The 19,416-nt window shown below is 44.5% G+C and overlaps 2 protein-coding genes across 5 annotated transcripts in view; both read left to right on the top strand.

Moving 5' to 3' along the window:
* The window catches only part of hppy (MAP4K3-like protein hppy), a 42,193-nt gene extending 24,755 nt beyond the window's left edge, over positions 1-17,438 (top strand). The window contains exons 3-14 of one of the 4 annotated variants that reach the window (XM_064679749.1): positions 2,864-3,284; positions 6,705-6,803; positions 6,865-7,160; positions 8,332-8,419; positions 8,496-8,559; positions 10,859-10,897; positions 14,020-14,350; positions 14,414-14,540; positions 14,601-15,398; positions 15,461-15,682; positions 15,773-15,899; positions 16,287-17,438. In XM_064679749.1, coding sequence (XP_064535819.1) covers positions 2,864-3,284; positions 6,705-6,803; positions 6,865-7,160; positions 8,332-8,419; positions 8,496-8,559; positions 10,859-10,897; positions 14,020-14,350; positions 14,414-14,540; positions 14,601-15,398; positions 15,461-15,682; positions 15,773-15,899; positions 16,287-16,386 — 2,712 coding nt within the window. In that variant the 3' untranslated portion in view covers positions 16,387-17,438. Of the gene's footprint in view, positions 1-2,863; positions 3,285-6,704; positions 6,804-6,864; positions 7,161-8,331; positions 8,420-8,495; positions 8,560-10,858; positions 10,898-13,101; positions 14,351-14,413; positions 14,541-14,600; positions 15,399-15,460; positions 15,683-15,772; positions 15,900-16,286 lie in introns of all 4 variants that reach the window. The other 3 variants (XM_064679747.1, XM_064679751.1, XM_064679748.1) reach the window with 3 other exon arrangements.
* Positions 17,439-17,555: 117 nt separating this feature from the next.
* On the top strand, positions 17,556-18,749 carry LOC135426610 (ribosomal RNA-processing protein 8). The gene has a single exon (XM_064679795.1). The coding sequence runs from the start codon at positions 17,641-17,643 to the stop codon at positions 18,709-18,711; it is 1,071 nt and encodes a 356-aa protein (XP_064535865.1). The 5' UTR covers positions 17,556-17,640; the 3' UTR covers positions 18,712-18,749.
* Positions 18,750-19,416: the final 667 nt, after the last annotated feature.

Raw genomic sequence — 19,416 nt, 5'->3', positions numbered from 1 at the left:
ACATATATATATATTGTCAGGTCGTTTTTCTGCACGTATGAGTTAATACAAATGTGCCTTTAATGTAATTAGCCAACACTGGCAGCCAACGACAATTAAACAATGTGATTAATGTCCCAAATCCATTATGCAAAATATTGAAAGCTCGCAGCCAACCAGGCATCAGTCAAGGGGTTGCAACGGCCAACGGCAACCCTTTTTGTTTTGAGGTCAACCACGGAATACCGCGTGTATATATATATATATATGTATACTGTAGTGTTTGTGTATTCGCACATAACGGTTGCTGGTTACACGGGGCGTGTTGTTGCTTATTCATGCATATGCATATGTCGGAAATTGTAACGATTATACGCCGGACACACACAGGAAAGGGCATAACCCTTGGACCCCTTGGAGTAGAGGAGTTTTCTTTGATCCAATGATCATTATTGGCGTTTATTGGTATCACGTGCGAGGCGTGCCAAAGCGTGTTGAAAGCATTGCTATTTAATGGGATTTGCACTCTTCAGTACATGTACATACTTGTACTTGTATGTTGCATGGACGAAATGCGTTGATTGTTATAAAGCATTTTTAATTATCACAAATATGAAGAATATACATTTGGGCTCTGGCAGACATAAGTCAGCTGATGGCGAGGACTCAACTAACGCTTGAAATTGAACCGAAACTAAGTCATTAAAAGTTTGCCGTGACTTTTGCAGTTGCGCATAGAAAACTTCGCCGGCAAGTTCCATCCGAACTGGTGTAAGTCAGCGAGTGAGTGATAGCGAAAGAGTAAGATAGATGGATAGACATTGCGAGAGAGGGAGAGACGCTGCGCTTATTTGCATCTGGAGGTAGCTCCGCCCGTTGAGGAAGCCGCCGAGGCTGGCGCAGCTCATTATAAATTTGTTGATGCTGCATATCTGGGGCTTTGGCTTCTGCCTTCTGCCTGGCAGGATGTGCTGCGCTCGTTTCCTGCCATCTGCTTCTGCTCTTCGCCAGGTCCTGCTGTTATACTGCCTTGGCCATATCAGTTGGTTTTTATGCAGCAACAGCAGCAGTAGAAGCAGCGGGAGCAGGAGTCATTTCTTTGGCATTTCATTCTCGTCGGTTTTAGCTGTGGTGCGGGCTTAGCAGAGCCCGGGGAACTTGTCTAAAAATCACGCATAATTTATTTACCATAAACAAGATGAAGAACAAGCAAAGTCGTTGTAGGGTGGCCACAGCTCGGATGTCCTTGGACACCCACCCGGACGGAACTTACGGAGCGACAGACGAACTCGTTTATGTTGCGAAAAGTTGCTGCCTGTCATCGTTACACTTTGCACATGTGCTGCGCAATATTACGTATACGCAGAGATTGGCTGGCTCTGCATTGCTTTCGGAATTGTTGTTCAAATTATGATGATGCTGCTGCTGCCCGTGCCGCTGCCTTTGGTGCAACACAATCTGAAACATTGAAATACGAAATACAAAATGCAAGCGTTGTGAAAAATTGAAAAACAACAACGTAGGGTGGAAGAGCCAAACGAGCTAAACGCGAAGAGCGCGCGCAGCAATAAAAATCGCTTTATCTTCATTAAAGCAAGCAAGATATCATTGCCAACACACACAGGCACACACAGAGACACACACAGGCACACACCCACCCACACAGACTACAAGCTAAACAACGTCGAGCACAGTCTCTGCCGCATTGAATAATAAATGCAACGAAAATAAAATAAAAGCTCGGCACAGAAAAAAACATTGAAACAGTGCAAGCGCTCAACCGCTCGAGCCAGTTGCTGTGCGCCAGCGAGAGGCAGCAAAATCAAGCACATGATGCTGGGATAAATGGTAGACTCATGTGTACACGTGCAGGAACTGCAGCACCACCTCAAGGATAAATAGTTGAGCCACCAAGTGGATACATGCATGTTGTGCGCAGCGCATCCCTGGGCATGTGGGCGGGCAAACAAGCGTATGGTAGCCAAACATGTGGCAGTAAGGTTCAGATGGGGGCACTGCCTTTCTGAAAGTACATCGCACACTAAGAAATCTGACGAACGGCCAGGCAGGTGTGGTTTTTAAGTGAAGTACAATTGCGGTTAGTTAGTCCGTCCGGCTGACCAGCTGGCATAACACGGTTGAGCCCCTAAAAATGTTACAAATGTATACGACCAGTCGGTTGAAAGAACATCAATGTAAACAAACGCCAGTTAGTCTTCGTGTGCCGTTTGCAAGTCAATGCTCAAGTGCAAAGGTTAAGCCCACTTAAGAAACAATTGAGCCCAATTAAAATAGCGAGCATTAGATATAAGTATTAAATATGTAAGCGGAATATGTCTGATACTGTAACCGAAAACCTTGCCTTTACAAATTAGGGCTCAATTTATAGATGAGATTTATTCCTAGAATATTTTTGAATATATATATTAACTAGAAAAAGAGACCACTTAATCACCAAAGTCAAAGATAGAATTAAATAGCAATTAGAGCTGTTGCCTATGAGAAGAGAATTTTAATATACTTGCAAGGTCTGCGCAGTTAACTATGGGATACCTTGCCTTTTAGAGCACACATATTGTTAAATGCGCTTGTAGGTGGCGGGCTGGGGTAGCCTCATTTTAATATGCGAGCGCACAAAAAAATTGATTGAAAACGAAAAATATTTGCATGAATGAAGTTGTACAATGGCGGAAAAGCCGCAGACACCGCATCCCCCGCATATACGCAGGTGTGCAAACATGCAGGTGCACAGCTAAGGGTACAGTATTGAGAATCGGGGGACGAGTAACTTTACGAGCCGATGCACACAGATTGCTTGTTTTACTTGTGCATTTGCGAATGCACATTTTGTTTAATGCTGCTTTTCAATGTTCTTGCCTTGCAGGCGAAACGGATACAGAGCAATGAGCTGGCCGCAATCAAAGTCATCAAACTGGAGCCCTCCGATGACATACAGATCATCCAGCAGGAGATCTTTATGATGCGCGACTGCAGGCACCCCAACATAATTGCCTACTACGGCTCCTATCTGCGACGCGACAAGCTCTGGATCTGCATGGAGTTTTGCGGCGGGGGCAGCCTCCAGGACATCTACCAGGTGACCGGACCCCTAACCGAAGTGCAGATCGCCTATATGTGCCGCGAGACGCTAAAGGGCCTCGAGTATCTGCACTCCATGGGCAAAATGCATCGCGACATCAAAGGCGCCAACATTCTGTTAACCGAATACGGCGACGTAAAGCTGGCAGACTTTGGAGTCTCGGCGCAGATAACGGCCACTATCAACAAGCGTAAGAGTTTCATAGGTGAGTGCGAAGATTCCACATTACAGATTGAGCCTATATTAGCTATATCCCATATTGATTCGTATTGTGCGTCGCCTGCGATGCGTATGCGTAATACAGTTGATTTTCCTGCTGACAACAGCCGCAATTGAATTGCAGCTTCGTCTTATTTATTCAAAGCTTTAAACCGATAGATTGAAAGAACGATGAGTGCTCCATTGTCGTCCCGCTGCTGTATCTAGCAAATCTTTGCAAATATTTGCTGGCAACGGGTGTGTGAATTGTTGCCACAGCAACGTTCGCTTTTGTGTTTGCCGCTCGATTTATGCAAATGGAATAAAACGACTGAGATGTGAGATATGTGGTGAACGTAAGCATATTTTTGCAGGTCGCTCAACAAATATTAGTAGCTGGACAGGAAAGGGAAACAGCAAAAGAAATTCCACTCGGGCCGCACTCGAAAGATTGACAGACAGTCCGCATCTATTTGGATAAAGTGCTTATCATTGTGTTTCAGTTATGTTCACATACATACTTGCTAAGAAAAGGACTCTATATCTCTCTCCCTCTCTCTCTCTCTCTCTCTCTCTCTCTCTCTCTGCATTGACTCTCTCTGCTTTTGACGCTTTTAAACACTTACACAACAGCTGTCAGAAATAACGCGCAAACAAATAAGCATAAAGACCACAAAAAGTGTCCGAATATAAGATTCCCGCTCTGATATTAAAGCGTGTGTACAGACGCAGAGTGAGAGGGACATTAAACACATATACGAAAAAAACCATTATAACATTTTAAAATAGGTACAGGGTATGAAAGGAGGCAACAGTGTGAAACAAGAAAAGGAAAATTAAATAACTGCAGGCACAAATACAAATAGAAGTAATAAGAATAATAATGTGTTTTATAAAAATAAAAATCTCCACTAAAATGTGCCAAAGGCACGACATAAGCGATAGAGCGAGACAAGTGAGGAGTGAATTAGAGTAAGAGAGAGAGAGAGAGAGAGGGATAAAGAGAAAGAGAACCGAGAGAGAGGTTGAGTTAAGGGCATTTGGAACAATTCAATTTAAAAAGAAAATATCAAATGCAGACATGAAGCAAACCAAAATGGGAAAATAGGGAGCTACGCCATGCAATATGAGGAACCAATGTACCGTTGGAAAAGGGGCTTGAGTCAGGTAAAGGTGGACCGTTACGGACCGTTCAGGCATTGTTAGGCAGCTGTGCGGCTTCAGTTCCCATTGAGTTTTCATTTTGTTGCCAAACTCATGAGCAACAGAAAATAATTTCTTAAAAATGTCCCTTTGCGCTGGCCGCCTTATTTGTGCGACTTCTTTTGTTGGACTTGCAACATTGAGTGCCTTTTCCTTCTGTTATCTGCTTATATTTCAACACTAATAGATTTCTGCTGCGATGCGTTAAGCAGCTTTCAGTTCAACCATTTCAAATGAAAGACAGGACTTGGCTTTAAAATGCTCTTTCCAACTGCTTTAAGCTCTAGGGTCACACAGAATTACAACAACGAGTCGTATACGTAATTTATATGCCAATACCAATTTATCAATTGCAATACCGAACTATGGACAGTTTTCACAGATGCATCTCTGTGTTTGAGTAAAATAAAGGGTAATAGGCGGATGATCCATGTAGGACTGATCTGATCATCAACAGCCGGTCCAGTCCGCCTGACTGTCTGTATTTGGGACTTAAAATATATGTTATTGCATTCCATAAGCAGATCAAGTTTAGTTCCAAATCGTAAATATCGAATTATAGCCCTGGTTCTTCGGGCAGAGGGCAAACACAAAAGTTTCATACAAACGATTTTCGCGATTTTTCCACATTTTCGGGTGGAATTTTACAAAATCCAGTTAGTGAATATTTCAGATTCGTAGCTCTTACGGTTTGGGCAATGTGTTGATTACCAATCAGTCAGTAAGTCAGTCAGCCAATCAGTCAGGACAAACAGTTTTATGTATAGAACCCTTAGCCAGTTCCATTTGTGAGGTTATTTTACTCCATTAAAGATGCCAGTAAAATGGGCGACATTTGAGTTGTGATTGCAATAAAAAGACGAATCTGCGACGAGTTGCTTTTATGTCGGCAAGGATTTATGCTGAGCCTTGGACCAGAGCAAAGATGGGTTTAGTTTTTAATGCGTTAGAGGCTGTCGTAAAAACCTTAACGCTTGCGCAGAAATTTTGAGATTTATCCCATCCAGACAATTAGTCGCTAAATATGAGCGCAATTTTATTTATGCTTCCTATAAATTGCCAGCGCCAGTCGTTAATAATTTGAAGACTGCTCAAAGGAAGCTAATAGCTCATTGCGCTCCATATCCTTGCTGCACTTTCTCAAGTCGAGAATTAGCGATTCTTTCCACCAAAAATCTCACATAACAATTGCTGTGACAGCGACAACGCCCTAACGAGAGCTGCCAGGACTCTTGGCATGCTGCAAATAACAGACAACAGCGGGACGGGTGGGCGGTCCTCGTATCGGGGAAGTGTAAGCGACATTTGACAACGAATCTGAGGCGCAGACGATTGTCGCTCACAGACTCTGGCTGTTTGGGGTTGTGTCTGCAGTTGGCGGCAAACAATGCGGCGTCGCTTACTGTTATCATCATCTCGAGTGCTGCTTCAATATGACATTGTTGCTGTGACAAATGTGGTGATAAGCACACAGATACTTCTGTGTTGTGTCTGGCTGTCTATCTATATGGCTGTCTACCGTTGTGTCTGCATATGAAACCGCAAGCAGGACAAATAAAACACAGACGCTCGCACACACACATTCAAACATTGTCAATAACAAGGGATAGCTGCAGGACAACGCGGACGAACAACAGTTGCCAGATGTCGTTTTATTATTTAATAAAAAAATATAAGTGTGCTGATGCTTGTGTTTAGAGTATCATTTAAAAGTCAGCTGCAACAAACGACTCAACGACTCGGCGCCATCATCGTTGTCATCCTCGTTATCACCTTCTTGCAGGATGTGCCTCAGACTTGGCAGCACACGCTTTTACATGCAATAAACCAGCTTGCGCCTGATTAGATGCTCTCTCCTACTCGCTTGCTGTCTGTGAATATTAGAAATATTGTTTACACGGTGTCTGTTAGTCGTGCAATCCTGGCTGCAGTCGCGCAATTAACAAACTGGCTGTCACTTTATGACCGCATCTCTCACTTTTTAATTAAATTGTGCGCCAACTGTGGCAGCTGTCACATCTAGCCAGAGCATTAACTGCTGAATGTGGAATGTGGAATGTGGCATGCCCAATGTCAATTGACGTCTCGCACCACAGTCGACATTAAATATAATTTAAATCCTTATACGCGTGGCTTAATTCAGTTAAATATACAATTGCGTTTGGCTAGCTGACCTTGGCATTTGGGTAAACAGTAACTTATCTATTACCATTGCTTCTCACAGGCACCCCCTACTGGATGGCGCCCGAGGTGGCCGCCGTGGAGCGCAAAGGTGGCTACAATCAACTCTGTGATATTTGGGCCTGCGGCATTACGGCAATTGGTGAGCACTCGGTGTGATTTTCGAGTATTGCATTCGATGATTACGTTTGCTTTCTTTACAGAACTAGCTGAGCTGCAGCCGCCCATGTTCGATTTGCATCCAATGCGCGCCCTGTTCCTGATGTCAAAGAGCGGTTTCAAGCCGCCGACACTGAGTAACAAAGACAAGTGGAGCCCAACGTTTCACAACTTCATCAAGACCGCACTGACAAAGAATCCAAAGAAGCGCCCAACCGCCGAGCGGCTGCTGCAGCATCCTTTTGTTCAGAGCGAAATGCCGCTGCGTGTCGCCAAGGAGCTTCTCCAGAAGTACCAGAGCCCGAATCAGCAATACTACTATCTTGATGGCGACGAGGAGGTGAGCATGCCCACAGCAACACCACCAGACCGAGGCTGCGACGGCGTCGGCGTCGGCGACGGCGACTTTGCCCCAAAGCCACTTGGCACCTTCTACGTAATTTATTTGCTCTTTTAGCGCTGCTTGCCACACTTTTCTCTGGGCTGCCCCAGTTATATTTACTTAGTTCGCCTTGTGCGGCTGCCATTGTGGCGCTGAAGTCCTGAAGATTTAGTGCCCCATTAGACACCTTGAAGCCTAATTTAAGGGAGGCTCCCTAAGGCGACCGCCTAAATGATTTGCTAGACCACAGAATCAAAATGGCGCAGAGAGCGACAGGACGAGTTTTTAAGATTCTTATAAAGCTAGACGATTAATAATAAGGAATTCGTTTTATTGGCGCGTCTCTTTGCTGGCCGCGTCCGAAAATTTACAGGCAGTTCCGTTCTATATGATCCCCATATCCATTCTAAAGAGTCTTGGTCGTTGCATCTTTCAAGATTTGTGTCCGTTTTAAGATTGAGCAAATTGGTATAAATCCAATATCCCACTTATAAACATTCTATTCATTCGCACACATCCGGCAATTAACAACTTGCTGCTGTGCAGAATCTTAAATGGGTTGAAGAAGGGATTTCGCTTGTCCTTTTCCTACTAATTCTAAATATTTCACATTGCTGAAGAGGGACAGTCCATTAATGGCGCCGTCTAGACGCAAAGTCCAGGGGGTCCACAAACTCGTGTCTAACAAATGCAAATTTAATGAAGGACCAATTTAAAAAGTCATTTTGCGTGTTTGGTTGTGCGGCATGTCAACTCATAAATCTTCAATTTGTTTGGATGTTTTCTAAAACTTTTCGCTGCCAGTCACCGTGTTTGGCATGGTGCGGGGGTGTCGGATGGGGAGATTGGATGAGATTGCCGCTTACTTGGCTGTTTGCAGTCAACTTGCATTATGCGTATATTCAAATTTTACTTAGCGCCAAGTTTGCGTTTGAGCCAAGCGTAACGCACGGCTCTTCAGCTCTAGAGGCTCAGTTTTTAAAGAGGCAAATATGATTTTGATTTATGAGATTTTATCGCAAACTGAAAACTTTGTCACTGCCAAATGGCGATGGCTTCGCCTCCGGCTCTGAAACTAACTTTCGCTTACCGAACCGTACCCTTTGCTCCTTGCTTTTCTCCCACACAGACGGTAGCCGGCGTACCGCAGCGCATTGCCAGCAAGATGACGTCGCGTGCCAATGGGGTTCCGGCCCAGAACCACACGCTCAAGACAGGCAAGTTGGAAGGAAGACCTATGAAAAGAAGAGCTCCCAGTTAATTACATTTTGCCTTAAAATCCTCCTTCCACAGGCATGGCGACAAATTCGACGTGGTATGAGCGTTCTTCTAGTCCCGAGACGTTGCCCAGCGACATGTAAGTTGGCCCAATCCATATATATATATATATATATATAAATATGTATATATATTTTTTTTCAAAAGTCGGGTTGCCTGAAACTTTGCTATTATTTTGTTCTTTCTGTGTTAATTAAGATTCGCTTTTGCTACCTATTTTATAGCTGCTTCAGTTTTTATTCCATTTATAATTCAGTTAACTCTCTCACACACACACACACAGACACATATATATATACACACTCTTCCAGATAAAATGTTGTATTATTCTTGGTATCATCATGTATCTGCCTCTTGCTCACACACAATGTTTCCCTCTCTATTTACTTATAGTCAACAGCCAGTGCGACCCAGAGCCAGCGGCACTTTGATTATGAACATGTCCTTAAGGTTAGATTAGCTCCTTTAGCGTGCCTGGAGTGCTTGATATGCAGCTGCTTCATCTGCTGCTGGTGCTGCATTTTGCATTGTAATCAAATTTATGCCTGCCACTTTTTGTGGCATCGCTGCGACGCCCGTGGTTTGTGCGCTTAATGTCATTTAGCTGCCGCCAGACGCTGCCTGGCCTTGTCTGGCTGCGCTTCTTTGTAGCTGCAGCTTGCCACAGCCGTTTGCTTCATTTTGCAGTATATTTGACACACTGTGTGGCACACAGCACGATTTCTGGTCGAGCACGCGCCTTGGGTAATTTGTTCGGTCTACACACAGATCCTGCATACACACACACAGTATTTGGTGTGCTGGCAATTGTCAGCCGTGCTGCACGTATGCTAGAGCTGTGCTTACTTTTGCTGCACACACGCAAACGGTTCATAGTTGAAATTTCGCGCTCGCGCTTAGTTAGCTCTACGTGCTGGGAACTACTCTGTGCAATATAATTGTTACCTAGGCAACCTAGGTTGATGTATGCGTATTTCCCAGTGCAGCACTGCAATTAGCAGCTGCCTGAAAGAGCGGACGCACAAAAGTATGCTATACAATAATAATAAGCAGCAATAGAATTGCAAATTACACACGCACATACAACATACCCCACGTGGAGCAGGAAATGATAAAGCATGTAAGCACATTTAGTTTCGGGTTGTCCCAGATTAAATACTCTCCAGAGATTTCCAATGTATATTTCTATACAAGTTCATTTATATATTTGTTCATTTAAAAACTCAATTTTTACCCATTCGTTCGGGAGTTATGTAATTTCTTCAAGAAAAATTCCAGTTGGATAGAAAATCAGAAGGGCATAGATCGGACTCGTCTGTTGGTACTAACCAACAATATAGTTTCTTCCGCTCTTACATTTCGATTTATGTTACCCCTCGTAAAAGGGGAAATCAATATGGAATTAACACGCTCACGTATACGCCACGTTGTACGGCTGCTATCGGCTGCTGGTCGCCAAGTGGCGCCGCTGATATAATGCGCGCTATTTGTCATTTAAAACGATGACATTGTCGGGCAGCTGGTGCCTTGGTAGGTGGCAAACCTTTAAGGATTGCCATCTATCTATGCAGATACACATATGCGTTTGCACATTTTGCACAGTTGCTAAACCCTTTGCTGGGCGATCCTGCCAAATTTGTTGCTTACTTTTTTATTGATGCCATAAAAATCGACAGCGTCAACTTTTATGTACTTGTATAAAACGCTTACACCACCGAAGAGTGGTGCCAAGTGTATTGGCAGAGTGCCACGCCTTCGCCCACGCGGCTCGAATGGCGCCCAAAAAGTTTGTGCGGGCGACACATTTCCTAATGTTATTCTTTTGTGGACTTTTGGGCTGCCAGCGAAAGCAACCCGAAAGCAACAACAAATGCGCAAAGAACAATAAACATCATTAGAGCCGAAAAAGCACCGAAAATATTAGCCAATTATTTTAGTCTTTTATTTTTTGTGACTTTTCTGCTTTTTAATAACGCCTATTTGGGGTTATCCTTGATTTAAGTGCTGGAAAATATGATACTAAAACGAATTATGACCTTTTGAAAATTGGTTAATGTGTTTAATTAGCCTTAACAGCATCCTTTTCTTCGTTGATTTCCATTTAACGGCCTTGTTGCATTTTCCCGCCCACTTTACAGTTACAGCTACAAATAACAGTTAAAGGTTTTTCAGCATATACAAAACACAATCTTCATGCCAAATTTATTTACAAGTTATGACAGTTGCTTGACTTTTTGTTTTCGTTTTATTATTGAAAATGTTTTTACACTTTTTTAACAAATTTTTTTCTTTTTGTTTCTACTGGAATCTTAACAACGATTTTTTATTCTTTTATTTTCGTTTTCTTTTCGTATATTTTTTGTATTTGATTTTTGTAGGAGCCTCTTACAATATATTGATGAGGAACTAAAGTTAAGGTAACTACACCAAATAATTTCTTTTGCGAAACAAACAAAAAACCCAAAACTTAGATTTAGCTGGGCAAATTAACTAAGAAACATAACACTTACTGCCTCTCAAGCCCCCCAACACATACAATCAAAGATACAATACGCACATAGAAACATCTTTACAAAGCTCAACTAACTGGTGAAGTTTCCTACACACATGCATAGACACCTGCCCATACACAAATACACCGAGACAACGTCTCCTTAGAGTCAAATTTGAGTCTCCCTCTTGCCCCCTACCACCTACCACCTCCCTCCCTCCTTCTCTCTCTCCCTCTAATTAGCTATGCCAACTCTATTATCATCTGTGGCTGGCCAGTGTTAGTTTGTTTTTACCTTAGCCTCACCTATTTTGTGTCTATTTTTTTGTAAACTCGCATTTTCTTCTATTAATTTACTGTCTTTATTAAAAAGTTTCTACAGTCTTTGTTTCTTTTTTGTTAGTTCTTTATAATGTGGGCTCTTTTGTTTTGTTTGGTTATTGTCTGCTTGGGCTCTGTTCAAAGCTTCCACTGTGCGTATACGTAATTTGCCTTTGTCTGAGGTGCATAATACGCATACGCACGCGGAGGCTATTAAAATAAAGAATCAACCCGCAGACGAAAACAATTCTTAACTAATTTATAGAAACATGCGATCATACGGAATTTTACGAGTCCGAACGGAAAGACATACGCCTGCATCCGTCCGTAGTCCGAACCCTTTTTACAACTTTCCGTATTTGTTTATTTGATGCGTGCGCAAAGAGTTGTCCACACATTGCTTTTATAGTTATTATTACTTTTATGGCCGCTGCTAACTGGTGCCAATAATCCCAGGGAAGGCCTCCATGTGTCTCGTTTATTATTTTGATTGCTTGCCACCCTACAAAAGGGCATCACATTTGTATTGTCTTATAAAATTTTATCAAATGGCATATGACACAAATAAATAAAATAAACTGAGAAGACTTATTATGGCAATTATGCCTCGACATAGACACAGCTACGCCTCTCGCTTGCCTTGAAGCGGCCGTTTATGAAACAGAGCTGAAAGCTTGTTAAAATATGCGCACAAGCGTAATTTTTCCATTTGCCAAAAAGCATTAAAATTCCAAAAACAATATTACAAAAATATCACCCAAAAGCCCCATTCTGCACTCGATTGCTGATTGAACAATTGATGAATTGAGCTGTGGCATGTTTAGGAGCAACAAATTGCAATTATGCTGGCAAAAAGGAAGACAGTACTCAAAACTAATTTGCAAATGAACAGACGGCCTCTTGCCTAGTCTCCCTCACCCCTTACCACCTGCCCCTTCCCACGCACACACACTCGCCCTTGGGCAGCTGGTGAGATTTTTCACAGAGAATTGCAGCTCTTTTTGTTCTGGTATATTTTGCTGCTGCTTGCTTCAATTCATTTCATTTCGAATATTGCTGAAATTTCTCATTTTTTTTTTAAGTATTAAGTTTGTAGCATTTTCTCCGTGTGTTGTGCTTTGTTTTCTGTTTCGGTTTCCATTTTCTGTGCATTCATGTGCGAGGCTATTTTCTATTCGTTTAGCTGTGTGCGTGTGCGTGTCCGTGTCCGTGTTTGTGTTTGTGCATTTGCCTGTGGATCTGTGTGCGTATCTGTGTGTGGTATGCGTATTTGTTTTGTGCACAGTTTTGCATCTCATGCATAATTTATGGCATTCGCATTACCTTATTTATTTCTATTGCGTCACATAAGACCAGTCCATATTTTATTATAGAAACCATTCCTCCTAGTCCTGTCCCTATTTCGCGGTGTTGTCAAACCTATTCGGATGCATGTGTGGCACACTAACAACAACAATAACTAAAATAACAACAACATAAGCCAACACATATATCCTCGGGAGAATCACCCACACACACACACGCAGTTTTACTATTAACCCATCTGGAATGCAATTCTGTCCACCCCCTCCTACTACACGTCCAGTCTGAAGCTGCACGCAACAACAAAACAACACCTTCGGCTCACTCCACGAACACAAATCCTCGCCCCTAGAGAGGGCCTACAAAGTGACAGTTGTGCGTTTATCAAGAAGCTCAAACACTTTGGCTTTCTTTTTCTTTCTCTTCCCACGCGGATCTCTCTCGCTCTCTATCCTTGTCTTTCTCTCGCTCTCGCTCCTGCTCCTGCTGTCGCTGTGTCGCTCTTAGAGCAACATTGCCATTGAATGACACCAAAGATTCGGCACTTAGTGCCGAGTGCAGCTGCTCCAACAATTGCGTCGCTGGAGGCGGTATCGTCAGCGGGGGCGGTGCATCGACAAACGGGGGCTACAGCGGGGCTGGCGCAGCCAGCAGCAACAGCAGCGCCGGCGGCATCATCAGCGGCGGTGGCGGCAGCGGAAACAGTGGAGGCCATCATTACCATCACCACCATCATCATCATCAGCAGCATCAGCATCAGCATCATCATCACTCCTCGGTTACGGGCACAGGCACCGGCACCGGCATAGCCAACGTCGTCATAGCCACTCAGCACAACCACCACAACCACCATAACCACCACCTTAAACAGCCGCAATCAGCAACCACCGCACTGAGCACATCCAGCACCACCAGCAGCGCCTTGGCCTCGGCGGCCAACTGCAACTCCAATTTGAATTTGAATTCGAATTTGAATCCCATGAGCATCTCCGCCTCGCTGGTCTCCATGCCGGGCCTAAGCGCCTATCTCGGTCTCTCCAATTTACGCACCACCAGCATTGGCGATGGCGACAGCGACATCAATCTGGACGTCGACATTGCCATGAGTAATGCAACTACCAGCGGCGGTCCGATTGCGTCAGGCTCGTCTGCTGCTGCTACTGCTGCTGCTGCTGGCGCCGGCGGCGGCGGCTGTGCCTCTGGGTCGGCATCAAGTTCAGGCGCTGGTTGCTCCGCCTCCGCTGCGCACTATCTGCGCAATAGCAGCAACTATCGCTCGGCGGCGGCTGCGGTATCTTCTGCCGCGTCTCATGGTGGCGACGGCCATGGGCTTGGGTTGCTTTCATCGCTCGCATCCAGCAGCACATCAGCAGCAGCGTCATCCGCATCCTTTTATAATCGCCTCCTACTACTCGATAATTCCAGCGGCGATGCAGTCGGCGGCAGTGGCGGCGGCGGCAAGGGCAGCAATGGCCTGGACAGGCACGAGGCAACTGCCACGCCCCCGGCTAGCACACAGTCAGCAGGCGATGGCTTCTTGCATTCCAACAGCGCCTCAACCAGCTCAGCGGCGGCAGCAGCGGCGGCAGCTGCTGCGGCTGCATCGTTAACTGGCGCCGGTGTCACAGCCGGCAGCAGCTCGACGCATGTTTACCAGAATCTGCTGCGTAGCGGCAGTGAAGTCCTAGAGTCATCCCAGACAGACGCGACCGGCAGCGAGAGCAGCAACTGTGATTACCGAAGCGAGAGCAGCCAGGTGAGTATCTGAAGCTGATTAAAGGGTAGACGGGATGATTTCTATGTTGTGTACGGTGAACAGAATGGAGTGGAGGACTCGCCGCGACGCCACAGCTCCATGGATCAGCTTATCGGTCTACTCAATGACATGGGCAAGACGTCGCGGACGCGCAGCCTCAGCGACGGCGGTGCCCAGGACGAAGATGAGGGTGAGTGGGAATTGGGGCTCAAATTAGTATAGCTAAAATAATCCCCATTTCCCATCGCAGTCGAGAAAGAGGCGCAGCCGGATCTGCTGAACAACACGCCACCTGTGCCGCCAAAGCGTTCGCATCGCCGACGCCATACGCCGCCGAGGCCCATCTCGAATGGGCTGCCACCGACGCCCAAGGTGCACATGGGCGCTTGCTTTTCCAAAATCTTTAACGGCTGCCCATTGCGCGTGCACTGCACCGCCTCGTGGATACATCCGGAGACACGGGATCAGCATCTGCTGATTGGGGCCGAGGAGGGCATCTACAACCTGAACATGAACGAGCTGCACGACGCGGCCATTGATCAGCTCTTCCCGCGCCGCACCACCTGGCTATATGTGATCAAAGACGTGCTGATGAGCCTGTCCGGCAAATCCTGCCAGCTTTACCGGCACGATCTAGTCGCACTGCACTCCAAGCAGACGGTGCGCTTCTCGCTGCACATGAACAAGATACCGGAGAGGCTTGTGCCGCGGAAATTCGCGCTCACCACCAAAGTGCCCGACACGAAGGGCTGCACCCAGTGCTGTGTCACCCGGAATCCGTACAACGGATACAAATATCTGTGCGGTGCGACGCCCAGCGGAATCTTCCTGATGCAGTGGTATGATCCGCTCAACAAGTTTATGCTGCTGAAGCAGTGCGAGTGGCCGGCCATCAGCATCCTAGGCGGCGGCCATGGCTGCGTCCAAAACGGACATACGCCCGTATTTGAAATGATCATCACGCCCGAGCTGGAGTATCCGATTGTCTGCACGGGCGTCCGAAAGGCCCTCAACGGATGCCTCAAGTTGGAGCTGATCAACATGAACAGTGGAAGTCAGCACGAGATGCACTGAGGCATCAGTTAACTAACGTTTCGTTCCATGTTTCAGGTGCCAGCTGGTTCCATTCGGAGGACTTGGAGTATGATGCCATGGCCACAATGGTGCCTCGTCGTGATCTCTTGAAGGTGGTGCGCGTTCATCAGGTTGAAAAGGATGCCATTCTTGTCTGCTATGGCAATGTGATGCAGGTGGTCACCCTGCAGGGCAATCCCAAGCAGCACAAAAAGATGGTCGCCCAACTCAATTTCGACTTTAACGTGGACAGTATTGGTATGCCAATCTCTCTCTCTCTCTCTCTCTCTCTCTCTCTCTCTCTCTCGCTCTCCTTATCCCAACAATATATCTGTGCTTTTTTTGTAGTTTGTCTACCGGACAGTGTATTAGCATTCCACAAGCACGGCATGCAGGGCAAGTCTCTGCGCAATGGTGAAGTGACGCAAGAGATCAAGGACATGAGTCGAACCTATCGGCTGCTGGGCAGCGATAAGTAAGTATCTCAAGCACATCGCCAGGATCTACCTTTCTATTTACATATAGAAAACTTTCAATCTGACTGAGTGACGCATTGGTAAATTAAGACTAGATATTGGCTATAAATCAGTTGTATCCTTTTAGTTTGTTATTCAATCCGTTTTCGGAATATTCTCCCTTCTCGGGCAGACATTGGAGTTCCATTTGTGTATTTGGGTTTTCGACCGATTCTTTTTAAACCTTTTTTGCAAATCTCTACATAAGAAGTTCATGAATATTCATTAAAAATTCACTCAACTGAGGAGAAGTTCAAGTATGACAGGATAATATAACATGAGCAGGACTAAGCCCGACAATAGCAACTAGTGTTTAATATATGAATCTATCTCGTTTTCGTTGCCAGGGTCGTCGCCTTGGAGAGTCAACTACTGCGCACCGGCTCGCTGGGCAGCGAGGAGGGGCACGATCTGTACATCTTAGCCGGTCACGAGGCCAGTTACTAGGCGGCGCTACTTGTTATATTATAAATATATACATATATAATACAAGATACACACACACAATAAATTTGAGATGCAAGCGAGCAGCAGCTGTCGTCGGGCGGCGTCAACTACTAACTGTAATTGAATTACTCGTAGACCGTAAGCTAAATTAAATACAAATCGAGCATACGAAACTACAATTTTGAGAGCTACTTAGAGCGCATTTAATTAATTCTAAAAGAGATTCTTAGTCTCCCCCCACCCCCATTTTTTCCATTCTTTGCCAAAATCTCTAGGAATGTAGTTAAATGTATTAAACGAGTTAAGCCGCACAGTCTACCCTATTCCGTTGTAATTATATTTTTGTATTACAAAGAGATAAACCGAAATGCTTTAAATTTTGTATGCCTAACTTTTTTGGTATTATGCATAACAATTCATTTTAGAGAGAGAGAACAAAATTTGTGTAACGATCACAAAGGAAAAGAAATTTAGTTTTTAGTTTCGAGAGATCCGGAAAAGAAGATTGAAGCAGCTAAAGAGTCAAAGTTGGCAAGTAGAGGTAAAGCGCGTAATTATTGTCGTAATATTACTAGAAACTAACAGAAATTTCATAGTTTTTAGCAATTGTAAATCGCAAGTGTTTTGTAGTTGGTAATGTAAAGCGGAACTGCATTAAAAAGTCGTCTGAAAACCGACAAGATAAATCTAATAAATGTGAAAATTGAATGGATGGAGCGCGCATAAGGTTTGTTGGGAAACAAAATAGATTAAGCATTTTCTTAATAATAAACAACAACAAAAAAAACACATTTGAAAAACAATTTACAATAAATTGTTAAGACCTTCAAATGGCGCCTGTATTAGTTGTACGTTGAAAACTGATTGTCATAATTACGATTTTAAACTAAGAAAAAATCAATTTCCGAGCACACACTTTTTTCATCAGTTAAAAAAATTAATGCTTTAAGTTAATTAGTTGTACGTGAATAGCGAGAAACCGAAAATTATAAATTAATACAAAAACTTGTTGAACTTTAGTTTAGTGCAAAAATAAAAATTATTTAAAAAGAGATTTGATTTTCTTCAAATGCGCGCGCTTTGCGTCGAGTTGTCAGCACGTTTAAACAGGAGACGTTTTATGGCATTATTTTGCGCATTTTTTTCGTATTTTTGTTATAGCCGCCTACGGTCACACTGACAACAACAATTCAATTTCACGTGTTGCCCAATTTCTTTTTTATAAACCAAACAATTTAAATAAAAAGTCACAAAATGGGGTTTGAGGTGCCACCGTGGGACAAGGGTGCCGAAGTCATCCAATTCAAACCGGTGCAGGAAGCGGGCAGTGGAGCCGCTGCCAAGGCTAAGGCCAAAAAGCTGAAGAAAAAAAAACCAAAGGCAAAGAAGCAGGCGGCGGATCAGTCGGATTCTACACGGGCAACAGCCACGGGATATAGAGTGGGCAGAGGACCGCTGGCGCCGCCGCCGGATTCCTCGGATGATGAGGCAGACGATGAGATGCGGGCCATGCACAAGATCAGAAGCGGACGCATTGAAAAGCAGCGCCCAGCAGCCAAAACAGCCAAAGATAAAAAGAAGCAGCTGACACTGAAGCCAGCCTTAATACAGGATGCAGTCCAGGCCATGGAGGCGACGCCCACAACCACAGCGGCTGGTCCGCCGCCCACGTTGGCCAATAAGCTGCAGTCAGAGCTGCTGGGCGGTCGATTTCGGTACATTAACGAGCAGCTGTACACGATGAACAGCCAAAAGGCAGAGCAACTTTTCCGCTCGGATGGCGACGCCTTTGAAGCCTATCATGCCGGCTATCGTCAGCAGGTGGACAAATGGCCCGCGAATCCGTTGGCGCGCATCATCAAGACTATCAAAAGGCTCTCCAAAACGGCTATCATTGGTGACTTTGGCTGCGGCGAGGGCTTGCTGGCGCAATCAGTGCCCAATAAGGTGTACTCCATGGATTTGGTGTCGACCCGAGCCGACATCATTGCCTGCAACATCACCAAAACGCCGCTGGAGCCGCAATCGCTGGACGTGGCTGTCTACTGCCTCTCGCTGATGGGCACCAACCTTAACGATTATCTGCTAGAGGCAAACCGTGTGCTCAAATTGCACGGCAATGTCTACATTGCAGAGATTCAGTCCCGCTTCGAGGATGTCCGCGAATTCGTGCGCTTCATGAAATCTTGCGGATTTGATCTGGTCAAGAAGGATGTGGCTGTGAATTATTTCTACTTCTTCCAATTTCGAAAAATGCAACATGTTGACAAGCTAGTCAAACTGAAGCCCTTCTCGCTCAAGCCTTGCCTGTACCGCAAGCGGTAGCAAATGCATTAAATAAATTGTAGTTAAAAAATTAATAATTTCACGTTTTTTTCTAAAATGGGCTTGGGTCCTGGAATTGAAAACGTTTGATGCCAATCGATCGGACCTCCACGATTACAAAACGCACAATCTTCAAATCCGCTATTTTTCGCCCGATATCTTTCGACTCGTCCCGATTTCCTGATTTCCCAAAACAACGCAGTGAGGCTAGCTTTTTTATGCAATAGATGGCGTTTACTATTCGAAAGAACCTTGAAATTTCAAACAAAAGATAGCGTTTGGAAGGGAAAAAACGATGCCGTTTTTTTGAAGTTTTTTGTTTTTTTGCGATATTTCGGCTAAAAACGGTCCGATTTTGAAAAGATATACATTTTTGTAATCGTACTGCTCACCTTCGATTGGCATCAAAATCGTCAAATCCTGTCGCGATCGGACTTCGAAAACTCGTTTTTTTTTTTTAAATTCAAATGTAAATCTACAAAACATCATTGCATACTTTCAAATGCAAAATTAATAGAGATTGTGTAAATAAAAAAGTCATCACATACGTTAATATGTGAAAATAAAGCGGCTGCACTGCTTGCTTCTGTTTAAGCAATGCGATGACTTCAAGCAGTGCATGTACATAAAGATATCACAGCATACTCTTAAGAGGAAACATATTTGTTTCTATTTGATAAACAAGCATAATTTTGTGATTGCCAA

Source organism: Drosophila montana, unplaced genomic scaffold (assembly GCF_035044405.1).
Source record: "Drosophila montana isolate Dmon_TW-CO22-7 unplaced genomic scaffold, ASM3504440v1 contig_2081_1, whole genome shotgun sequence".
Taxonomy (NCBI): Eukaryota; Metazoa; Arthropoda; class Insecta; order Diptera; family Drosophilidae; genus Drosophila; species Drosophila montana.
The sequence above is the reverse complement of the archived record's forward strand: the minus strand, read 5'-3'. Positions and strand labels throughout refer to the sequence as shown.